This window comes from Paroedura picta, chromosome 1 (genome assembly GCF_049243985.1).
Source record: "Paroedura picta isolate Pp20150507F chromosome 1, Ppicta_v3.0, whole genome shotgun sequence".
Classification (NCBI taxonomy): Eukaryota; Metazoa; Chordata; class Lepidosauria; order Squamata; family Gekkonidae; genus Paroedura; species Paroedura picta.
The window spans coordinates 4366436-4390973 of NC_135369.1; the positions used below are offsets into that span (position 1 = coordinate 4366436).

The 24538-nt window shown below is 45.6% G+C and overlaps 1 protein-coding gene across 1 annotated transcript; it reads left to right on the forward strand.

Moving 5' to 3' along the window:
• Window positions 1-6618: 6618 nt before the first annotated feature.
• On the forward strand, window positions 6619-24223 carry LOC143829475 (methanethiol oxidase-like). The gene is made up of 12 exons (XM_077320480.1): window positions 6619-6763; window positions 7976-8032; window positions 9109-9221; window positions 10335-10517; window positions 11249-11369; window positions 14675-14857; window positions 16209-16387; window positions 18217-18295; window positions 19603-19724; window positions 22117-22209; window positions 23699-23817; window positions 23910-24223. Exons 1-12 carry the CDS (start codon window positions 6691-6693, stop codon window positions 24070-24072), a joined length of 1485 nt encoding a protein of 494 aa, XP_077176595.1. The 5' UTR covers window positions 6619-6690; the 3' UTR covers window positions 24073-24223.
• The last annotated feature ends 315 nt before the right edge of the window (window positions 24224-24538 follow it).

Sequence of the window (24538 nt, forward strand, 5' to 3'; positions counted from 1 at the left end):
TGCCAAGAGTTCAAACGGGCTTTTCCCCTTACGTCCGGGTTACTGGAGAGTGCCGTGCGTCCACTTTACTCCCGAGTAAGCCTGGTGCAACTGCCCGCGAGATCCACCATAATCTGTTACCCAAATTGCTGGACACGTGTCCTAAACCACGTATCTTTGAGCTTGTGGGGAATATTAGCTCAAATGCTGCGAGAGGGGGGTAACTTAGCGTTATCGGATCGTTACCTTTGTATACGAGGGTTATTCCACCTGTAGGAACTCAAGGCAATCACAGATTTAAATGGTAAAATGTTAATATAAGCTTTTATTGAAAGGAAAATAACAAAAGTACACACAAATAGCTAACACACATACAAGCAGACATATAGAGAAGGGGGAGGAAGAGTGGAAGGCTTGATAGTTACCTGTCCGAGGAGTGGTGGGTCAGAGGAAGAAGCACGAACCAGCGTGGGAGGTCCAGGGTTGGAAGACACTCAGAGTGGCTGTGTGAAGCCACAGTTTTTATAGGATTTTGGGAAGGGGGCTATGTGACAAGGCTCAGGTAAGCATGTGCTGGAAGTTTCCAGGGTCCCCAGAGATTAGGACAATACCTGGCCAAGTGGGGGGTGATGGCCGTAAATGGATTTGGATAAAGGTATTAATGGCTCTGAGGAAGAGAGCCATCAGGTCTCGCTGGCAGGATGTGGGGGAAATATCCCCTGGCAGAGGGGCCAAGTGTGAAAAATGTTGCAAGACAAAGGATTTTCCTAGGAGCCCTTAGGCAAACAGGAGGAAGCCAGTCCACTCACTTAGAAATACAATGGGGGGGGGGGGGGTGAGCTGGTGCAAGCTTGAGTCCAGGGGCACCTCTGGGTCAGGCAAAGGCTGTCATTCCAAACCTAAGGCAAAGAGCAAGATTTCTAAGATGGAGTCTGGCCTGGCTTGGCTGACCCTAGCAGTGTCATGGCTTTAGCGTAAGCCTAGACTATTGTGGGGTGCCATTGGTTATAGAAGACAGTGTGCCAAGGCATAAGGCAGGGATCCTGCCATGCGTAACAAGTGGGTGTCCTGCGGTGCAGGGGGTTGGACTAGATGCCCCTGGAGGTCCCTTCCAACTCTTTGATTCTCCTATTCTAAATTCTGTCTAGGCATCCGGAAGAAGTTCCTGACAGTCAGAGTGGTTCCTCAGTGGAACAGGCTTCCTCAGGAGGTGGTGGGTTCTCCATCTTTGGAACCTTTTAAACAGAGGCTAGATAGTCATCTGACAGACAAGCTAATTCCATGAAGGCAAAGGGGTGGCAGGTTACAGTAGATAAGCAATGGGGATGTGAGTGTCCTGCATAGTGCAGTGGGTTGGACTAGATGATCCAGGAGGCCCCTTCCAACTCTATGATTCTATAATTCAGGGTCAGCCACTTTCAAGGACCAGGAGTATTCAGGATGGTGATGACTGAACCATTGCAGGCATTCTTTCTTAGTGACCAGAATTCTGCAATCTCCCATGGATTCACAGTTGATCACCAGCTGCCTGATTTTGGTATCCTTCTATGTTCATCTTCAGGGCTCTACAGCCATCACTTGAACATCTGGAACCTCAGCACTCCCTGCCTTCTCCAAGAAAGGATTCTGCCCCTTTTGAAATCTGGTTCCTGCACAACCCCAATGCTGCACATGGAGAGGCCTCACTTCAAGAAGGACGTCGATAAAATTGAAAGGGTACAGAGGAGGGCGACGAAGATGATCTGGGGCCAAGGGACCAAGCCCTATGAAGATAGGTTGAGGGACTTGGGAATGTTCAGCCTGGAGAAAAGGAGGCTGAGAGGGAACATGATGTTGTTGCTGTTAGGTGCGAAGTCGTGTCCGACCCATCGCGACCCCATGGACAATGATCCTCCAGGCCTTCCTGTCCTCTACCATTCCCCGGAGTCCATTTAAGTTTGCACCGACTGCTTCAGTGACTCCATCCAGCCACCTCATTCTCTGTCGTCCCCTTCTTCTTTTGCCCTCGATCGCTCCCAGCATTAGGCTCTTCTCCAGGGAGTCCTTCCTTCTCATGAGTTGGCCAAAGTGTTTGAGTTTCATCTTCAGGATCTGGCCTTCTAAGGAGCAGGCAGGGCTGATCTCCTCTAGGACTGACTGGTTTGTTCGCCTTGCAGTCCAAGGGACTTGCAAGAGTCTTCTCCAGCACCAGAGTTCAAAAGCCTCAATTCTTTGACGCTCAGCCTTCCTTATGGTCCAACTTTCGCAGCCATACATTGCAACTGGGAATACCATAGCCTTGACTAAACGCAGTTTTGTTGGCAGGGTGATGTCTCTGCTTTTTAGGATGCTGTCTAGATTTGCCATAGCTTTCCTCCCCAGGAGCAAGCGTCTTTTAATTTCTTTGCTGCAGTCCCCATCTGCAGTGATCTTGGAGCCCAGGAAAATAAAATGATGGAACATGATAGCCCTCTTTAAGTATTTGAAAGGTTGTCACTTGGAGGAGGGCAGGATGCTGTTTCTGTTGGCTGCAGAGGAGAGGACACACAGTAATGGGTTTAAACTTCAAGTACAACGATATAGGCTAGATATCAGGAAAAAAATTTTCACAGTCAGAGTAGTTCAGCAGTGGAATAGGCTGCCTAAGGAGGTGGTGAGCTCCCCCTCACTGGCAGTCTTCAAGCAAAGGTTGGAGACACACTTTTCTTGGATGCTTTAGGATGCTTAGGGCTGATCCTGCGTTGAGCAGGGGGTTGGACTAGATGGCCTGTGTGGCCCCTTCCAACTCTATGATTCTATGATTTTATGATTTATTTATTATTTAGTAACTCAATTTATTGCCTGCCTCTCCCCAAAGGCTTGAGGCAGGTTACAATGTCTGGATAAAACCCCTTAAAAATAGACATAAAAAGAGCAAATACATTCGAAAATCCCATAGGGATAAAGATGCTGCGGCAAAGAACACCTGATGAGACCAGATACCAGACCTAATCATCCTCCCAATAATGCATCCTGGAGGGGAAGGGTGATAGAGGGAGCAGATGGGATTCGCTCCTGCCACTCCAGGTCTCCATCCACCACAATTTCCGTTTAGGCATTACAGACTGGCTGTGCAGATTTTTCAAAAACTTTGCTTTGGCAGGAGCTGCCACCATGGCACAAACGTCTTTACTGTATGACTGAAAGTAAGATGCAGTGGCCATTTTGTGACTGGCTCCGCCTCCTGCAGGAGCCATTTTCTGTCAGCCATTTTGCTGTGTCTGAATTCCAGTGGCGTCCCCAGAAACATGTTGGGGATTTGTGCAAACCTGGAGGCCAGCAAGGATCTGGGGGTATGAGCTTTCGAGCGTCCCTTCAAAGGGAGAGCTGACTGTCAAACGTTCATCTCGCCAAAATCTCTGAGATCCCCTTGCGAAAGTTCATCTCACCAAAATCTCTGTCTCTGAGATGCTACTGGACTCCAACCTAGCTTATGGGATTTTATTCAGACTAATAATAATAATAACAACAACAACAACAGCAGCAGCAGCAGCAGCAACAACAACAACAAGAACAACAGCTCTTCTGCTGCAGACCAACCCAGCTTCCTTTTGAAACTGACTGCAGTGGGTTGGGGACATTCCCTTGCTGCTTTGAAAACTAATCCAAGTCCTTCTGTGTCCACACTCCAGAAATCTTTCCCTTTCTTTTGCAATTCCCAAAAGAGTGTTAGGAAAGGTAATTTAGTGCCCATTATTTGAGAAAGATCCCAGCTGATTTTGGCTCTGCCGCCAATTTCGTGAAATTAATAAAGAGCTTCTTTGCGAAACCTGAGTGGTGAGTTGAAAACTCACCTCTTCTGCAAGAGGGCGAATTGTTCTTAGATGCTTTACAAGCAAAAGGGGCAAGGGAAGTGTGATTTAAGAGGCTCAGATTACAACAGCACAGCAGAGACTTAAATCAACTTTTCAGCCTTAGGAGTTCGAAATAGAAATTCAGCACCTACGGCCTTCACAGTTCTATTGGAAGGATAATGGAAGGCATTTTGGCTTCCCAGCAGGAGTGTATTGAGGCCCATGTTTAATCCTTCCCATGATTTTTGAGTCTGGAAGGTAAGGAAAGATGTAGGAATCCTGTTTACAGTCTGAGCTAGATGAGCCAAGGGTCTGATTCGTTATCAGGCAGCACCTCACATCAAAGTCAACAACTGCCTTTACAGATGCTTTCTCCATTGTGGCTCCTGCCTTGTAACATGGACTGCCTGAGGTCAGGAAAGCTTCCATTCTCCTGACATTCTGCCAACAATGCAATACTGAACTATTCCTGAGGGCTTTCCTGCACAGGTAATAGGGTTTCACTGTACAAAATTATTTTACATATTTACTTGGACTTTATTAAAGACTGTAGTCTATACTGCTGTGTTGACTTCTTGTAAATAGGATCCAGATGGGTAGCCATGTTTGTTTGTAGGAGCAGGTAAGAGTATAGTGCAGTAACACCTTAAAAATGAACACAATTTTTGGCAAGGTACTAAATTTCATGCTAACTCTTTTTGTAAGAGTTTTGAGCTTTTGAGTTCACTTTTTGAGCCAGGTTGGAGGGTGGACTTGTTGGCAAAAGGCTGAACAAATATGACATTTTGCAATCAGAGCTCCTTTCCAACAGACCTTAACTATAGACAGCCTGGTCAGAAGACCACAGTGACTGATGACACATCCTCCCAACAGAGGTCTCAGCAGGGGGTCGAAACGGATGCAACCCAAATAGATCCAGGAGCTGGTCCACAAAATAAGAAAAAAACCTGGCCAATTGACTGAACTTAATTCTCCTTATTTTTATTTTTATTTTGTTGTTCTTTTAAATGTTCCCAACTTGAGATTCCCTTTTAGGGAAATATTGATTCTTTCAATTAATATAAAATATGAACCAAACAATAGCCGCCAAAAGGGTTCCGGATAAACTATATGAATCTATTTCCCGTTTTCAATTTCTTTCTTCTTCAGTGGTATTATCTAATGAAATGATATGACAACGCATTAGTATTTGACACATATTCAGTCCCCATTTTAAATAAACCATGAAATGCCCACCTACTTCAAAAAAATCCCTCTAATTCTTTGAACAGTTTCTATGAAAGAAAAATTTAAAAAATAAAATATATAATATCAACATGGTGTAATACCTATAAACTGACCCTAATTCATTTTTACACTCATACATGAATGTTTGAAATCATAACATATCTCATGTCCTGGCAGGTTGCAACTTACTGGGAGGTTTTCCAACAGTTCGCAGGCTTTGAAACCCTCAAGAGACCTCTTTACAAACTCACATTTAATCTGAAATGTAAATTAACAGGTGTGATTCTGACTCATCCAATTAAGGTAACATTTACAAATGGGATTCCATGTCCCATTTGTTGAGGCTATTCGGGTGCAAAATGTTCAAATTAAACATGTAGTACGTCTCCCATTGAAGGAATGCTGGTCCATGGCTGCTCTCTCGATCACTTTTCCTAGAAACGCAAGATGCAAAACCGAGTGGTAGCTGGTGGGGTGGATCCAGCAATGTTTTTTTCAGAAGAGGACAAACCACTGTTGCCTTTGGCCCTCAGCAATGTTGTTGTTGTTAGTTGTAAAGTCATGTCTGACCCATAGCGACCCCATGGACAATGATCCTCCAGGCCTTCCTGTCCTCTACCATTCCCCAGAGTCCATTTAAGTTTGCACCAACTGCTTCAGTGACTCCATCCAGCCACCTCGTTCTCTGTCATCCCCTTCTTCTTTTGCCCTCGATCGCTCCCAGCATTAGGCTCTTCTCCAGGGAGTCCTTCCTTCTCATGAGGTGGCCAAAGTATTTGAGTTTCATATGCATGGTAAGCTGTGAGAAGCCACCCGTCCGCCTGCTCTGGCTGTCCTTTCAAAGCTGGACCAAGCCCAGAGGCCAACCTCATTCAAGCAGGAATTCCCACACCTCATAATAGCTTATTCTCATCATGTGGGCCTCTTCCTATGGGAACGGCCCCTTCTTTTGCTGCTTGGTTGGTGGGGATGTAGATCAGTACCAGCAAGGTTTGGGCACTTCAGTGCGCCTCAACTGCATTGGCGATCGCAGAAGCTCAAGGTGGTGAGTGCTGTAGCGTAGAGGGGAGGGGAAGCTCCAGTGCCGGCATGCCAGCTGGTGCCCGGACAGAGGCGGAGATCTCTGTGCCTGCAAGCGGGTGCCGGCTGGTGCACTGGTGCCAGCACCGCTCCTCCCCTCCACAGCGCTGGTCACCTCAGGCTTCCACAATTGCTGAAGCAGCTGAGGTGTACAGAAGTAAGGTAAAAGGTAAAGGTATCCCCTGTGCAAGCACCGAGTCATGTCTGACCCTTGGGGTGATGCCCTCTAGCGTTTTCATGGCAGACTCAATACGGGGTAGTTTGCCAGTGCCTTCCCCAGTCATTACCGTTTACCCCCCAGCAAGCTGGGTACTCAAGTACCCAACCCTAATACCAACCATGTCCCGTCTCTGCACCATCTCTACCATTGCACCATTTGTTGGTGCATCCAGAAGGGGAAAAGTTCATTAGTTGGAATCTAAATGTGTTGATGTCAGCTCTTTCCTGCAGAGGCTGAATAGGTTATTTAATCAAAACTGTGCCTTCTCTCTTGCTCCCTCCCACTTTGTTATGTATATAAGGCCCCTTTGGGTATGCACGGATGAGAACAAGCTACATTCTCCTGCCAAACGTATAATCCCTAGTTGTAGAAATGTCTGTATATCAGCGGACAGTGGAGGACTTCCAGAAAAAGAAGGGATTGGGTCTACAGATGTCAAGTAAAGGTAAGAAAGGCTCTATCTTACAAGGGGGTGGGTGGATCAGCAAATTAGGCTGACCCAAATTTTCATAATCACTGGGGGGGATAATGTTTTTATACACCACTTTTCTCTACCTTAAGGATTCCCAAAATAGCTTAGAATTGCCTTCCCTTTTATCTTTCTTCACAACAAGCACCATATTTGATCAGTGGGGTGGAGAGAGCTCTGGGAGAACTGTGACTAGCCCAAAGTCACCCAGCAGGCTTCAGGTCGAAGAAGAGTGGAGAGTCAAAGTGGATTCTCCAGACTGGGAGACATTGTTCTTAAAAAATATGCCATACTCATCTGCCTTGAGTTCTAAAGGGTATAATCACCTCGTAATCATTGGCAAACGATCCTTAATGCTACGTTACCAAACCTTTCGCAAAGCAATTCCCCACTGCTCAAAGACACACATCTTGGACATGTGTGTGCATTTCTGGCAATACCATTCAGCTTAAATTGAAACTGACCAGTAGTGTGTGCTTTTGCAGGAATGTTCTATTGTGTGATTTGTGTATTTATGTATGGCATTTTGATGAGTTACCAGTTCAGTTTTTGCTGTCTTTATGTACAGTGCTGGGGTCCTAAGAAAGAGTTTAAATCACTTCCAGGGTCCCTGTTCTTCCAAATCTACAGATCATAGAATGATAGAATCATAGAGTTGGAAGGGGCCCTACAGGCCGTCTAGTCCAACCCCCTGCTCAACGCAGGATCATAGAACCATAGAGTTGGAAGGGGCCACACAGGCCATCTAGTCCAACCCCCTGCTCAATGCAGGATCATAGAATCATAGAGTTGGAAGGGGCCATACAGGCCATCTAGTCCAACCCTCTGCTCAACGCAGGATCAGCCCAAAGCATCCTAAAGCATCCAAGAAAAGTGTGTATCCAACCTTTGCTTGAAGACTGCCAGTGAGGGGGAGCTCACCACCTCCTTAGGCAGCCTATTCCACTGCTGATGCAACATTCCTTAAGCTCGTCCCTCAAATAACTAGTAATTTTCCAACTCAGAGGTGGTAGCCCTACCCTGTTCTCGAATGCATACCTGCAATTTATTCTGGGGGAAAGGTGTCCTTTGAAAACGCAAGCAAATCCATTGGAGACAGGTGGCCTGGGAGCCCATACTCATGTTCTTTTGGAAATAATAATATCCATTCTCCCCTTTTTTCCCCCCTTCTGCTTTTAAATGGCACAGAGCACTGTAGACGTGGAACCGGGCTCGGATATGCAACACCACTGGATGCCATGAGAGGTAAGGTCTTTTGTCTCTGCCCTAAGAAGCAAAGACCCTTTGGGAGATGCCCGGCCATCGAGTATGCTTGAGCCTTGGCCGAAGTGTGCTTTCTAGAGAAGAGGGCCCACAACTTTTTCGAGCCTGCAAGTTCCTTTGATAATCTGATGCAACACGATTGGTTCAGCCACAATATGGCTGCTGCAGGAGGTGAAGCCAAACACAAAATGGCTGCTGCCATTTACTTCAATCACAAAGTCACCTTCTTCTTCCTAATTGAGTAGGAAACCAAAAAAAAAAAAAAAAGGGGGCACAGATTTTAGTTGTGCTATTAAATGAGTATAATAGCCCAATCCCACATTTTGAAAGCTAAGGAGTGTCAATAATTGGATGGCAGAGTGTTTTGGGTAGTGAATGTGAGACTCCAAAATCAGGCCAAACAAAAGGAGAGAAATCTTCCAGGAAGAAAAGAAGAATCCCTACAGTTCAAACAGGGAAATTGGCTGTCAGAATTTCCATGGATTGGTGTGGAAATAAAATTAATTCAGACACCTCAAAAGTTCGAAGGAAACTGATGTTTTTAAAGAAGGGTGTTTGGCATACTAAATTGGGTACTTGCATTCAAAGAATATCAGGGAAGTTGTAAAGAACTCAAAAGACAAATTACAGAAGTGTTTCGCTTAAACATAGAAACAAAAAACCTGCCAGAGCTGGGGAAAAGATTAAGAAAAAAGTTTCTATAGCTCTTTAAACTAAAGCACTGAACAACTGTTTATATATATATATATATATATATATGGTCTGAAGCAGCAGAATAAAGTTTGATTCCAGTGTCAGCTTTGTGCACACAAGAACTTATGCCAGGAACAAAACTTGGTTGGTCTCAGAGTTGTTCAGATAAGTAGCGGTGAGCCACAAAAGCTCCTCCCCTGTCACAAATTTTGTTAGTCTAAGGTGCTACTAGACTCTTAATCTTTTTTAGATGAAACGTATAACTGATTGATAACAAAAACCCTCTCATGACACAGAAAATCAAGAAAGCTATAGCTGCTTTTGCCCTGATCCCATTGTTTGATTCCTACATTTTGCTTTCCAAGGTCCCAGAGAGAGACTCGTGTATGTTCCTTGCGTGTTAACCGGCACCGGCACTCAAGCGCCCGACTACCTGGCAACGGTGGACATAGATCCAGAATCTCCAAGTTATTGCAAGGTTCTGAGCAGAGATTTCTTCATTGGGGAATGTCTTACTTTCCTGTTCCTCCCCTCAGGTTGCTGGGCTGGATTAAGAGAGGGTAGAAATTATCACACTCAGACCTGGATGGTCCAGGCTAACCTAGGCCTATTCTGCACACATTGGATAAAGCACTTTTAATGTGCCTTGGCAGCTGGATTTTCCTGTGCGGAACAGGAAAATCTACTTCAAAAGTGCATTGAAAGTGCATTATCTATTGTGTGCAGAATAGGTCCTAGTCTCACTCAATCTCGAAAGCAATGCAGGGTTGATCCTGGCTAGTATTTGGAAGGGAGCCCATTAAGAAAGTCCAGGGTCGCCACGGAGACATAGGCAATGAAAAATCCTCTCTGACAGTTTCTGGCCTTATGACATACCCTGGACTCAACAAGGACATAGGTTTTTTTTTTATCTCACTATTCATGCTAACCTTGTTCAACTCGTGTATCTATATTCCTCACAATTTATTTTATTTGTGATAATGTGGCTAATTTGTGATAATGGCATTGTAATGGAATTTTGAGTTTAACTCCTTGGCCTTGGGATAGTTACCAGCAATTCCCTTGTAGGAAGACAGAAGGGGCAAGCAGCATATGATGAGGTCACTGACACAGGCAGTTTTATTTCTCCTGTGTTTTTGTGAACTACAACTGAATTCCAGGGGATTGACTGGCTGTTTTGGCAAAGAATTATCATTGGCTGTATTTGGATGCTGTGACACAGTTTACTAATGTAACAGAATTAATTTTTGCTATATATTCTCACTGTCATGTAAGGAGTTCATAGTCTGACGAAGAGTGCTTGCACTCGAAACTCACACCCCGATTAAATCTTTGTTGGTCTTAAAGGTGCTGCTGGACTCTGATTTTATTGTGGCCTTGACCTGGATGCCCCAAACTAGCCTGATCATATCAGGTCTCAGAAGCTAAGCAAGGTGGGCCCTGGTTGGGTCTTGGATGGGAGACCACTGAGGTAGTGTAGGGTCTCTTGCCTAGGAAACCCCATGAGTGGTCATCAGAAGTTGGAGGCGAATTGACAGCAGTTGGGGACTCCTGGTTTGGAGAGCAACTAACTTCTCCCCTTCCTCCACAGGTGATCCATCGCCTACCTATGCCTTACATCAATGATGAACTCCACTGCTGCGGGTGGAATGTCAGCTGCCCTTTGGCGGATCCCACCAAGAAGTGTAACAGACTGATCCTTCCTTCTGTGTTCTCTGCTCGTATTTATGTGGTGGATACAGGGATGGACCAGAGAGCTCCCAGGCTCCACAAGGTACATTCAGTAGAGAAGGGAGGAGCGGGAGGATGAGAACCTTGGGTCAGTCCCAGTCTCAGACTGTCCAGCCTCACTAGGTTGCTGTGAAGGTAAAAGGAGGGCTGGAGGGTGTAAGTTGAGATCCGTAACTTGTAAATTCAAATGAGTAGCCGTGTTGGTTTGAAGTAGCAAATTAAATCAGAGACTCTGAATTTATTGTAAATGCAAGAACAACTATGATACATAAGGATATAACAGAGTCCAATAGCATTAGCGATATGATTTATTGAAAATATATGCTTTATCCATCTTTCCTCCTTATGAAGCTTACATAGATAGAGCAGTAAAATCAGAGTCCAGATGCACCTTTAAGACCAACAAAGATTTATTCAGGGTGTGAGCTTTTGAGTGCAAGCACTCTTCCTCAGACTATGATACATGTAGAATAAAATACTTGGAAAAAGATAAAGCCGAATTTAAGAAAAATGTTGTAGACCTTAGAAAATCTCAAGCTCTAGTCTAATAATATTTTGTTATAGTTTTAGACTAAGAAATCGCATTATAATTTTAGATTTAAATATTCAGCTGGTCAATGCATCTCTTTGTTGTCAAGAAACTCGGGAATTTCACCGGCATGACTCTTTAAGGTTTTTTCCCCTCTTTTTCTGAACTTCCTTTTTCTTTTCAAAATTTGTAATAAAGAAACAGATTTTTAAAAAAAGAAAATGTCCTTCCCTTCGCCTCCGTAGGTGATCGAATCGAGAGATGTTTTCCAGAAATGCAAGCTGTCTATCCTGCACAAACCTCGCTGCCTGGAGAATGGGGAAATCATGATCAGTGCTATAAGTGATCTGTGCGGCAATGCAAAAGGTATTTCACTAATTAGAGTCCCAAACGGTCTTCTGGCTGACAGTAGTCTGGACCAGGGCTGAATCTACACGGAGCTTTTTTTTCTGCTGTCGATCCTGCTGAATTTGATTTGAAACAGAGTCTTTATGCTTCCTTCTTCTCCCCCCAACTTGAAATAGAAACTCATCTGTACTTGAGGATGAGGCTGCAAGTGATCGGGGTGGCAAGACGAGCAGAGCAGAGATGGGCCAGCAGCAGCCTCTCACAGAATGAGGCAAATCTCTAATGCAAGAAGTGTGGATTCTGGAGCACAGTCACCTTAAACTTAAAGAAACAAAAACATAAATCTTGCAACCAGGAACTAGGAATTCTTTGAACTGGTGCCCAGCCAATCAGGGACAGACCGCTGATATTATTCCAGGAAAACACATATCTGCACTTTAATACCGGGAGCCCTCAAAGCGGCTTGATCGTTTATACCAGGTTAATTCAGCTCCTGGATATTATGGGGGAAAGGTAGGGTCACCTCGGCTCAATAAGATTGTTTGCAGATGGAAAATTTTTGTTGTTGTTGTTATGTGCAAAGTCGTGTCCGACCAATCGCGACCCCATGGACAATGATCCTCCAGGCCTTCCTGTCCTCTACCATTCCCTGGAGTCCATTTAAGTTTGCACCTACTGGATGGAGGTTCGCAACATTGTACAAGAGGTAGCAACTAAAACCATCACATTCCAGGATGTCTGGCTCCAGGTCAGTAACTATCCCATTGTGGTCATCAGGGATGTTAAGCTCGCTCTTGTATAGTTCTTCTGTATAATTTTGCCACCTTTGTTTAATCTCTTCTGCTTCTGTGAGGTCCCTACCATTTTGGTCCCTTATCATACCCATCTTTGCATGAAACGTTCTCTTCATATCTCCAATTTTCTTGAAAATATCTCTGGTCCTCCCGATTTTATTGTTTTCTTCTATTTGTTTGCACTGGTCATTTAAGAAGGCATTCTTATCTCTTCTAGCTTTTCTCTGGAATTCTGCATTCAGTTGGGTGTATCTTTCTCTTTCTCCCTTGCCTTTCACTTCCCTTCTCTCCTTAGCTATTTGTAAAGCTTCCTCAGACAGCCATTTTGATTTCTTGCATTTCTTTTTCTTTGGGATGGTTTTAGTTGCTACCTCTTGTACAATGTTGTGAACCTCCATCCATAGTTCTTCAGGCACTCTGTCTATCAGATCTAATTCCTTAAATCTATTTGTCACCTCCACTGTGTATTCGTTGGGGATATGATTTAGTTCATACCTGAGTGGCCTAGTGCTTTTCCCTACTTTCTTCAATTTAAGCCTAAATTTTGCAACAAGAAGCTCATGATCTGAACCACAATCAGCTCCTGGTCTTGTTTTTATTGACTGGATAGAACTTTTCCATCTTTGGCTGCAGAGCACATAGTCAATCTGATTTCTGTGTTGACCGTCTGGTGATGTCCATGTGTAGAGTCGTCTCTTGGGTTGCTGGAAAAGAGTGTTTGCTATGACCATTGTATTCTCTTGACAAAATTCTACCAGCCTGTGCCCTGCTTCATTTTGTACTCCAAGGCCAAACTTGCCTGTTATCCCGGTTATCTTTTGGCCAGCCTATTGGAACTGTCCATAGAGTTTTCATGGCAAAGATACTGGAGTGGTTTGCCATTTCCTTCTCCAGTGGATCACCTTTTGTCAGAGCTCTCAGCTATGACCTGTCCGTCTTGGGTGGCCCTGCATGGCATAGCTCATAGCTTCACTGAACTACGCAAGCCCCCTTGCCACAACAAGGCAGCGATCCTTGAAGGGGGATGGAAAATTTATATCGCCCCAAATCAAAATGGAAATCGCATTCAGTGTAGATGGCAGGAATTGAATCGACCTGGGATTGGAATAAAACCTCTGTGGAGATTCTGGAGCTTTCCAAGTACTTTTAGGAATTGAGCAGGGCCAGATGGGTCTTTTGTCATGGGATTTGACTAAATGGCTGACATCATCAAGTGTTGATAAATTATGCTTGTAAGTTATATACCTTAATTGATGTGGGGGGAGCAGAGAAAGAGAAGTATATCATACACACACAATAGATGGCTCGAAAACCTTGACCCAGAATTAAACTCCATCGATCTTAAAGGTGCCACTTGGATCAAATCTTGTTCTGTCACTCCCAACCGACATGGCCGCTCATCTGAAATTGCCCATTGGCTTGATAGGGCCCCCATGGTGTCTAGCTACAACTTTTGGGTATCCTGTCTCTCCTGCCTCCTCCCTCTGGAGGTAGTAGTAGGAATTGGGGGGGGGGTCCCACCCTGTTGCTGTGTTGTTAGTTTTGTATCAGTCTTTATTGTCCATTTTAATGGGTTTTTAATGGGAGTTTTGACACCTGTAACCTGCATGCAGGTGTGAGGGAATCAAGGGTGGCCTTTCTTCCAGGAAAGCGCTTGCTGCTTCATTAGCTTGCTGCTTCATTTACCCTGGCTCCTTAATGCAAGATGAATTGTTGAGTTGGATGGACTCAAGCAGGTGAGACGCAATCCTCAGTTTTCAAGACCTGAGAAAGGTGTCAAAGACAGGATGCTTTGGAGGGGCTCAATTCATAAGGCCAATAGACAGCACTGAACTCCTACCTTTCATTGTTGTTGTTAGTTGCGAAGTCATGTCTGACCCATCATGACCCCATGGACAATGATCCTCCAGGCCTTCCTGTCCTCTACCATTCCCCGGAGTCCATTTAAGTTTGCACCTACTGCTTCAGTGACTCCATCCAGCCACCTCATTCTCTGTCGTCCCCTTCTTCTTTTGCCCTCGATCGCTCCCAGCATTAGGCTCTTCTCCAGGGAGTCCTTCCTTCTCATGAGGTGGCCAAAATATTTGAGTTTCATCTTCAGGATCTGGCCTTCTAAAGAGCAGTCAGGGCTGATCTCCTCTAGGACTGACCGGTTTGTTCGCCTTGCAGTCCAAGGGACTCGCAAGAGTCTTCTCCAGCACCAGAGTTCAAAAGCCTCAATTCTTTGACGCTCGGCCTTCCTTATGGTCCAACTTTCGCAGCCATACATTGCAACTGGGAAGACCATAGCCTTGACTAGACACACTTTTGTTGGCAGGGTGATGTCTCTGCTTCATATGAAAGGAATAACTACTTAGAATCAGGCTTGGTTGTTTGGGAGCACCTTTTAAGGTGCTTCAACATACAGGTTAATTGTCCCAATTCCACCACTCTTGAAATCTCTGCGTCTGTCCATACACGCTCCACCCCTAGACAAGGAGATCGCCATAGGTTGCACGTTTTTGAGCATGGATGTCATCCTTTTGCCAGGTGGATTTGTCCTTCTGGATGCGGAGACTTTTGAAGTGAAGGGGACCTGGGAGAAACTCAGCCACGAGACCTATATGATGTTTGACTTCTGGTACCAGCCGAGGCACAATATCCTGATAAGCACTGAAATTGGAGTGGCAAAATTCATCATCACTGCATTCAACCCAGCTGACCTGGGGAAAGGTAAGGCCTCCTCACAGAGGAATGTACGTATTTATAGAAACAGAAACTTCGAGATGAAACTCAACGGTAATCTAGCCAAACTCATACACAATGCAGGAAATTCACCTACCTTTGGTCCATTTTGGGGGAGCTTGGTCTGTTTAGCCTGGAGAGGAAACGACTGAGAGGGGATCTTTCAAATAAGATGTACCTCTCAGTCCTTTTATTCCAGTTTTTAGCATTATCTCACCAGGTTTCTGTAATTCCTATTAGATCATTGTCCCCTTCACTTATTAGGACTTCTAGGACTTCCCATACTCTGTGCATTAGTGTAGAGATGTTGTAATCCTTCATACGAATCCTTCATACTGGCAGTCTTCAAGCAAAGGTTGGATACACACTTTTCTTGGATGCTTTAGGATGCTTTGGGCTGCGTTGAGCGGGGGGTTGGACGAGATGGCCTGTATGGCCCCTTCCAACTCTATGATTCTATGAATCCCCCCAGGTTTTTAGTTTTTGAACTTTCCTGTAAATTCATAGTTCATTGCTTATGTGCCATTCCCTTTAGATCTGCCGTGTTCCCATCTACAGTTTTTTTCATCGATCTAGGCTTTGCATGTAAGTCTCGCTCCCCCATTGGACTTAATTTAAAGGCCTCTTCACCAGGTCCTCATTGGACTTAATTTAAAAGCCTCCTTGTGATGGTAGTGCAATCAATGATCCAAAAACCCAATCCTTTCCTGATGAAACCAATGACGTAGCCATTGCAGTCATTTCTCTGCATTATTTCTCTTTCCCTTCCTAAGACTTAGCCACTACCAGGAAGAACTGATGAAAACTTCAAAAAGGATGTGAGTGTCCTGCATAGTGCAGGGGGTTGGACTAGATGACCCATGAGGTACCTTGCAACTCTATTATTCTATGATTCCATGATTCTATGAGGCTGGAGAGCCATCTGACGGAGAGGCTGATTCTGAGAAGGCTCAAGGGGGTGGCAGGTGACAGTGGGTGAGCGATTGGGATGTGAGTGTCCTGCATAGTGCAGGGGGTTGGACTAGATGACCCATGAGGTCCCTTGCAACTCTATTATTCTATGATTCCATCATTCTATGAGGCTGGAGAGCCATCTGACGGAGAGGCTGATTCTGAGAAGGCTCAAGGGGGTGGCAGGTGACAGTGGGTGAGCGATTGGGATGTGAGCGTCCTGCATAGTGCAGGGGGTTGGACTAGATGACCCATGAAGTCCCTTCCAACTCTATTGTTCTATGATTCTATGACATGGGAAAAAATTGAGAGGGTTCATAGGAGAGCAACAAGGAGGACCAAGCTATGTCACTGACTGGCTTTGGTTACCTTTTCTGTCCAACTTCAGGGCACTTCGGCCGTTGCCTGAACATTTGGGACTTGACCACCCGCTGCCTTCTCCAGTCGATCGATTTAGGGGAGGACTCTGCCCCCTTTGAAATCCGGTTCCTGCATAACGCCAACTCAGCACATGGATTTGTGGTCTGCATGCTCCAGGGCTCCGTCCACCACTTCTGGAAGACAAAGGTGAACGTCAGCAAGTGGTTTTGCATGGCCATGAGACTGGCCAGCTAATTTTTCTTCCTTGAAGAGGAAAGCAGGTGGGTGGGAAACCCCAGTTTCGCAAGGAGGCCAGGAAACCCCCTACTCTCCTGGCTTTCTGCAAATGCTGCAAAACTGAACTATTCAAGAGGGTTTTTCCTGTTCAAGTAATAGGGCCATGCTGTGTACAATGGTTTCACAAACTTCCTTGGAGAAGTGATTAAGGACTGTGATCTGAAAGGCTGTGCTGACCTTCATGTAAACAGAATCAAGATGAGTAGTCATATTAGCTTGTCTGTAGCAGTAGAAAAAGAGCATGGCAAGAAGAAGAAGAAGAAGAAGAAGAAGAAGAAGAAGAAGAAGAAGAAGAAGAAGAAGAAGAAGAGTCGGTTCTTATATGCTGCTTTTCTCTACCCGAAGGAGTCTCAAAGCGGCTTACAGTCACCTTCCCTTTTATCTCCCCACAACAGACACCCTGTGAGGTGGGTGAGGCTGAGAGAGCCCTGAGATTCCTGCTCGGTCAGAACAGTTTTATCAGTGCCGTGATGAGCCCAAGGTCACCCAGCTGGTTGCATGTGGGGGAGAGCAGAATCGAACCCAGCATGCCAGATTAGAAGTCCGCACTCCTAACCACTATACCCCATAACAGACACCCTGTGAGGGAGGGGAGGCTGAGAGAGCCCTGAGATTACTGAAGAAGAAGAAGAAGTTGGTTCTTATATGCCACTTTTCCCTACCCGAAGGAGTCTCAAAGGGGCTTCCATTCGCCTTCCCTTTCCTCTCCCCACAACAGACACCCTGTGAGGTGGGTGAGGCTGAGAGAGCCCTGATATCATTGCTTGGTCAGAACCGCTTTATCAGTGCTGTGGCGAGCCCAAGGTCACCCAGCTGGTTGCATGTGGGGGAGTGCAGAATCAAATCAAATTTATATTTAGAAATTTAAATAAATAAAAATTAATTAATTAATTAATTAATCCAGTGTGCCAGATTAGAAGTCCACACTCCTAGCCACTACACCAAACTGGCTCTCGTGCTCTCTTCTCTTGGCAGGGTATGAGTATTTGAGGTCACCTCTTCTGATAGAGCTAGAATGTCAGCCCAACTCTCCTTCTATTACATTCCAGTTATATCCCAAGAAGGGACTCACAAAAGATCCTGCCCTGACGCATGTTTTGCTAGTCTTTAAGGTGCGTCCTAGAGCCTCTTGTGGCGCAGAGTGGTAAGGCAGCAGACATGCAGTCTGAAGCTCTGCCCACGAGGCTGAGAGTTCGATCATACCAGCCGGCTCAAGGTTGACTCAGCCTTCCCTCCTTCCGAGGTCGGTAAAATGAGTACCCAGCTTGCTGCTGGGAGGTAAACGGTAATGACTGGGGAAGGCACTGGCAAACCACCCCGTATTTATTTATTTATTTATTTATTTATTTATTTAGATTTATATACCGCCCTCCCCGAAGGCTCAGTATTGAGTCTGCCATGAAAACGCTGGAGGGCATCACCCCAAGGGTCAGACATGCCTCGGTGCTTGTACAGGGGATACCTTTACCTTTTACCTTTAAGGTGCGTCTTGACAGTGGTTCGTTCCTACAGCCAGTAGGATCATATTTACGGAATTTCTATGCCACTTCATTTGCTGTGTGGATAATGAGGTTGTTTCATTCTTCTCTCTTGGGGGTTCCAGACTTCTAAAAGCACAGTGCATTGGTTATAGATTGTCCCAGTTTCTCAACTTTATGGACTGCCTAACCTGCCTGGCCTCCCTGTGAGACCTGAGGACCATAAATAACCAAAATAAATGATTGTTATTTCATCCGTAGGATGGAAGTTGGGCGGCCGAGAAAGTGATCCAGATTCCAAAGAAGAAAGTGTCAGGATGGATATTACCCGAAATGCCAGGTTGGCTCAAAGGATGGAGTTTGGGAATCTTCTGTACACTTCTCTCCCTCCTTGCTCTTTCCCCAAATCATTCTCTTAGCTTATTGGAGGAGACAGGCAACTGCACCCCCTCCTGAAAGAGAAGAGACTATGACTTGTGTTGCATCCACAGGCCAGCATCCCTGGGAGAGGCGGTATATAAATACAATTAAAAAACAAACGAATAAATACAATTACATCTTCTCACCCACCTGTAGCACCCTGGTATTTATTATACCTCCATCTATTTGTGGCATGGGTCAGGGTGAATGTTGATTGGCTTATTCCACTGCTGGATCTTAGATTTAGTTTTCTATTTGTAAGGGTTGATTGCTGTATTGTATTGTATTGTATTGCATTGCATTGCATTGCATTGGAAACCTGATGTTTTTAAACTGTAACTTGATGCGAGCCAAACTGGCCAAGAGCAGCAGGAAATATAACAATACATCAATCAATTAATCAGTAAGTACGTAAATAAAATTTCCTCGTTCTCATCCCTTCCGTGCCAATATTTAACCTGGGCAGAGTCTGCACTTACTTTCTTTATTCCATTGTTAATCCTGTTGAATTCAGATCGCTTTGAACTCGGGTCTTCCTCTCTCCCCCCCCTCCCCATTGAAACAGGAAAGTCTTCTGCACGTGGTTAAGGTAGTTCAGAAGGTGGGGGGGAGCCAAGCCTCTTTCTTTCTTTTCTTGTAGGGGTGGGGGAGAGGATCGAAAAAGGCAGAGGAGGGAGGAAAAATCCAGGACCGACAGAAGTTGAGAGAAATTAGGGGCTTCTCCTTTAAGGCAAGCGTGTCACATGACCAGTTGTAGCCTATCAGAGATTCTCTGCCACGGAGCTTTCTTTCCCAAATGGATATTGAGGATTAAAAGCACTCTGAGATATCGCACAATAAAGGTAGGGTCACTCCGGATCAATCCTTCTTGCTGCAGAGGGAAAATTTAAATTGCCCCAAATCCAAACGGAAATCGCATTCTGTGTAGAGGGCAGGGACTGAATCGACCTGGGGTTGGAATAAAAGCCCCGTGCAGTTTACACCCCAGTGTGCCACCTGGGGGCTTTTGAAGATAACTGACAGATAAGATATTGTTATTATTTTAAAAAAGGTTCAACCTTTTCACTATCAAACTCTTAAATTTCAAAAAGAAACTCACCTGAGTGCTCTCTTTCCCACTAACTCACGAAAAAATGCATCACGAGGTAGTGATTCCACACCTTAAGATGCTGCTAGCAATTAGAATATAAGAAGAGACATAAATATTCCCACTTTTTTCTCCTCCAGCCTTTAGCTCCTACCTTCTCATTTCCCTGGACGATCGATTCCTGTACATGAGCAACTTCTTACATGGTGACATCCGTCAATACGACATCACTGACCCTCACTGCCCCAGGCTGGTCGGCCAGGTAAGCTCCTGCAGGCAAGGCATTCACGGTCTGGAGTGAATGCCTTGCCACATACCTGAAGACCGTCTACTGCCCTTGCAGGGCTTTGTACTCTGCAGGTACCAACCTGCTGACCATTCATGGCCCCAGAGATGCTTGCCTAGTCTCAACAAAGGCCAGGTCCTTTTCAGTCCTGGCCCCTACCTGCTGGAATGAGCTCTTGGAGGAGCTGCAGGCCCTCGGAGAGCTTACTGCTTTCTGTAGGGTCTGCAAAACAGAGGTCTTCCACCAGGTTTACGGTCAGGGCTAGTGCTAGAGTGGGTGATATGGGTCCCCCCTTGGCATTGTTACCAGACCATCTGGTAAGGAACATCTTGCTTCCCCCATGCTGCCCTTGCTAGGGCCTTCCTGTTTGAAGGAGGGCCAAGGGATCTTTGCCATCTGGTAAGATTTTTTTTTATTGTGATTGGTGTTTAATGGGGGGGGGGGGGTTATTGAATGCCTAATGCAGAAGGCCACAGAGAGGAGCATAAGAGATCTTCAGACCATAAGAGATGCCCTGTTGGATCAGCCCATGGCCCCTCCAGTCCAAAGCTCTGTGTCACGCAGTCGCCAAAACCTGGGTCCATCAGGAGGTCCACCAGCAGGGCCAGGACTCCAGAAGCCCTCCCACTGTAGCCTCCCAAACAGAGCATCACACAACCTTAGACATAAGAACATTAGCGAAGCCATGTTGTCAGGGGCTCCTAGTAATTGTAGTCCATGAACATCTGGAAAGCCAGTGTTTGGCCAACCCTGGACTAAATTCTGGAAGACTCAGGTTCAGATACCCAATCAGCCAGGGGGTCATACTCTTTGAATCCTTCATAAGATTAAAATCTAGGAGCCCCTTAGAGACCAGCTGGACTTTCAGGGTATGAACTTTTGAAAGTCAAAGCTCTCTTCTTCAGGAATCTAGCCATCACTTGCCATTCCAGGGCTCAGGTCTGAGACAAGCCCTCGGCTGCCCTAATTAAAGGTGAGTAAATGGAGTAAAGGTGCTGGAGAAGACTCTTGTGAGTCCCTTGGACTGCAAGGCGAACAAACCGGTCAGTCCTAGAGGAGATCAGCCCTGACTGCTCTTTAGAATGCCAGATCCTGAAGATGAAACTCAGATACTTTGGCCACCTCATGAGAAGGAAGGACTCCCTGGAGAAGAGCCTAATGCTGGGAGCGATTCAGGGCAAAAGAAGAAGGGGATGACAGAGAATGAGGTGGCTGGATGGAGCCACTGGAGCAGTCGGTGCAAACTTAAATGGACTCCGGGGAATGATAGAGGACAGGAAGGCCTGGAGGATCATTGTCCATGAGGTCGTGATGGGTCGGACACGACTTCGCACTTAACAACAACAACATTGAATTTTATTGTTTGGATTTTTTTTTATGTGACCCGCCTCGAGCCGATATTCAAGAGTGGCGGGCAATAAATCCAATTAATAAATAAAATAAATAAAAAGGGTCCTTCTCTCTCTCGGGAAAGAGGCAGCCAGGCACCTGACATTACACCCCATAATTAAAATCCTTTGGGATAAGATAGCAATGTCAAGAAGACACCTTGCCTCAATCACAGAGTGTATTCTGAGTCAGCCTTCAGCATCACACCAAGAAATGGAAGCTATTGGGGAGAATACAGAGGATTCTGTTTCCTATCAAGGTTTGCCTTTTACTGCAGCATAATAGATTGTTCTGGCAGTAGGGAGGGTCTTGAGAAAAAGACCCTCTTAGTGGAATGAATCTTCTTCATCCCCATTTTCATCACATATTTGTCCATAACACTTGGGTTTTTCCATCCTTTCCACTCATATTTTGCTTAGTAATTGAATCATAGAATCATAGAGTTGGAAGGGGCCATAGAGGCCATCTAGTCCAACCCCCTGCTCAATGCAGGATCAGCCCTAAGCATCCTAAAGCATCCAAGAAAAGTGTGTATCCAACCTTTGGTTGGATTGGTTCAATATTACATCGCTGTATGTTAGATATACACTTTGAATTTTCAGGGACATTTATTTTTGTGTTGTTTACTTATTTCTTGAATTGTTATACCACCTTTGCCAGGGGCTCAAGGCCGGACATACAATGGTGTCACCGTGGATCTGCCACTGGAGGGAAGGAAACACAAATAGAATTAAAAAAAAAAAACTCTGATGCAATAGGGACAACCCAGTGAAGAAATAATACAGAAAAGTCCCTGATCTTGATTTCAGTCCCTTCAACCCATTCTTTCCACTTGAATCAAGATGGCAAAAAAATTATTAATATGCTCTTTGGCATCAGATTATCATGACGTTTTCCAGGCAGCCCCTCTGGCCCATTGGCTCTTGCATCTGACTGATCCTCTCTCATTTGGGGTCGGGGGATCTCTCTGTGCCCACAGGTGTTCGTGGGGGGCAGCATCCCAAAAGGAGGGGTGGTCACCGTCCTTGAAGATCCAGAGCTGGACTGCCAACCTGATCCTGTAATCATCCAAGTGAGTGAACTGCAAACAGAGGGGGAGAGTGACAGCTGGGTGGGAAGGTTCCCATCTCGGGCTTGGCAAGATCATGGAGGTTTTAGGGTGGAGTCTGAAGAAGGCAGGGTTTGGGGTTATAGGGCCTTGGTCTCCTGTGTATGTGAGCATTCTGCTCCAATCAGCAGCATGCAAGTGTGGGATCCAAATGCAACCAATGAGAGACTTCTGTTAGGATTTGCCTATGGAACAATCAGATATTTAAGGGCCTATTAAAAACCAATTAGGTTTCTTGGCAGGCTAGTTTAAATGCAGATAAGTTCCCTCAGTTCTTGTGTTGACCGTTCGGTGTTTCTAGTGGTGTTGTTTTGAATAAAGCTGAGAGCGCGGACTTCTAACCTGGCAAGCTAGGTTTGATCCCTAGCACTTCCCCCACATGCAGCCAGCTGGGTGACCTTGGGCCCACCACAGCCCTGATAAAGCTGTTCTGACCAAGCAGAATATCAAGGCTGTCTTATGCAGGACACTCCCAACCCTCTCGCTCACCCACTGTCACCTGCCACCCCCTTGAGCCTTCACAGAATCAGCCTCTCCGTCGGATGGCTCTCCAGCCTCTGCTTAAAAATCTCCAAAGATGGAGAACCCGCCACCTCCCGAGGAAGCCTGTTCCACTGAGGAACCGCTCTGACTGTCAGGAACTTCTTCCGGAGGTTTAGACGGAATTTCTTTGGCATTAATTTCATCCCAATGGTTCTGGTCCATCCCTCTGGGGCAAGAGAGAACAATTCTGCTCCTTCCTCCATATGTCAACCTTTTAAATACTTGAAGATGGTTATCAGATCCCCTCTCAGTTGTCTCCTCTCCAGGCTAAACAGACCAAACTTCCCCAACCTTTCCTCATATATCTTGGTTTCCTTCCTTCCTTCCTTCCTTCCTTCCTTCCTTCCTTCCTTCCTTCCTTCCTTCCTTCCTTCCTTCCTTCCTTCCTTCCTTCCTTCCTTCCTTTAGCCCTGAGTCCTATTCTCCTTCCTTCCTTCCTTCCTTCCTTCCTACCCTCCCACCCTGATTGCTAGTGACCCCATAAGGTTTTGAATGCAAGACTCTGGCCATTACCCTGGTATTTCTCGAAGGCCTCCCATCCAAATATGAGCCAGAACTGACCCTGTTTAACTTCTGATATAGTCTGGCTCACCCGGGCTATGGAAATCAGGGCACTTCCTTGATCACTGCATAGTGCCAGGGGGTTGGACTAGATGACCCAGGAGGTCCCTTCTAACTCTATGATTCTATGTTCTTAAAATCCAAAACTGGCTTGGGCACCAGAATCCCCAGTCTGCCTTCCTGGGGAACCTCCCCATAAAATCAGGTCCTGGTGATGGCTGCATGGATGAACCTCATAGTCCTGGCAATTTCAGAAGGTCCTAAGAGAGCTAAACATATGCCTTGCAGTCTTTCTTCCTGTTGCCATCTGCATCTCTTCAAGCTGCCTCCTGATTTCTCCATCTTTTAGGGAAGAAGAGTCTATGGAGGACTCAAAAAGCTTCAGCTCAGCTTGGACGGCAAGAGACTTTATGTCACCAACACTTTGTATTCTCCTTGGGACCACCAGTTTTACCCAGAATTGATCAGGTAAGAAAGATATCTCCCTAATTTTGTGGCAGGCCCTCTGCCCTCTTCGTTCACTGCTTGTTCACCTGGATTCTGGTTCTTTCCTCCTTCAGGGAAGGCTCCGTCATGCTGCAGATCGACGTGGACACAGAATGTGGAGGTCTGTCCTTGAACAGGGACTTCCTGGTGGATTTTGGGAAGGAACCCTGGGGGCCTGCCCGGGGGCAAGACATGTGTTTCCCCGGGGGAGACTGCACCTCGGATATCTGGGTCTAACTGGCGGGCGTGCAGGTCTGTTAGCGTGCTTGCTTTGGGAGAGGTCAGCAGAGAAGGCATTCACAAATGCATTTGGGATTTATTCTCTACTCATCAGTTGGTTAGCTTTTCAATTGAGGATTCAGTTGATTGGCGGCCTACAATACTGTTTTACCAAAAGTCTTGAAGAACATAGCGGTGAATGCAAAAAAACTGATCCCCCAGTTGGCTCTGCCTATTTCTCTGCACTGTCAGGACTAAGCAGTATTGGGGGTATTCTGCATTTCACAATAAAAACCATTTTAAATTGCAACCCGTTTACCCTATAATTTTTTAAAACATTCACGGCTATGCATTCCGCTTATGGATACAAGAAGTGTTCGAATACAACATTCCAAGCAGTCATGCCTAACTAAAAATCTAATGAAAAGGAACTACACCGTGGATTTCCCAGTCTTATAGATAAGAGAAAAACGAAATCAGCAGG

Coding starts and splice junctions, on each gene's coding strand:
- LOC143829475 (XM_077320480.1), top strand. CDS start 6,691: ATGTCTGTATATCAGCGGACAGTGGAGGACTTCCAGAAAAAGAAGGGA. Junction 8,033..9,108: donor ACCACTGGATGCCATGAGAG/GTAAGGTCTTTT, acceptor TTGCTTTCCAAG/GTCCCAGAGAGAGACTCGTG. Junction 9,222..10,334: donor AATCTCCAAGTTATTGCAAG/GTTCTGAGCAGA, acceptor CTTCCTCCACAG/GTGATCCATCGCCTACCTAT.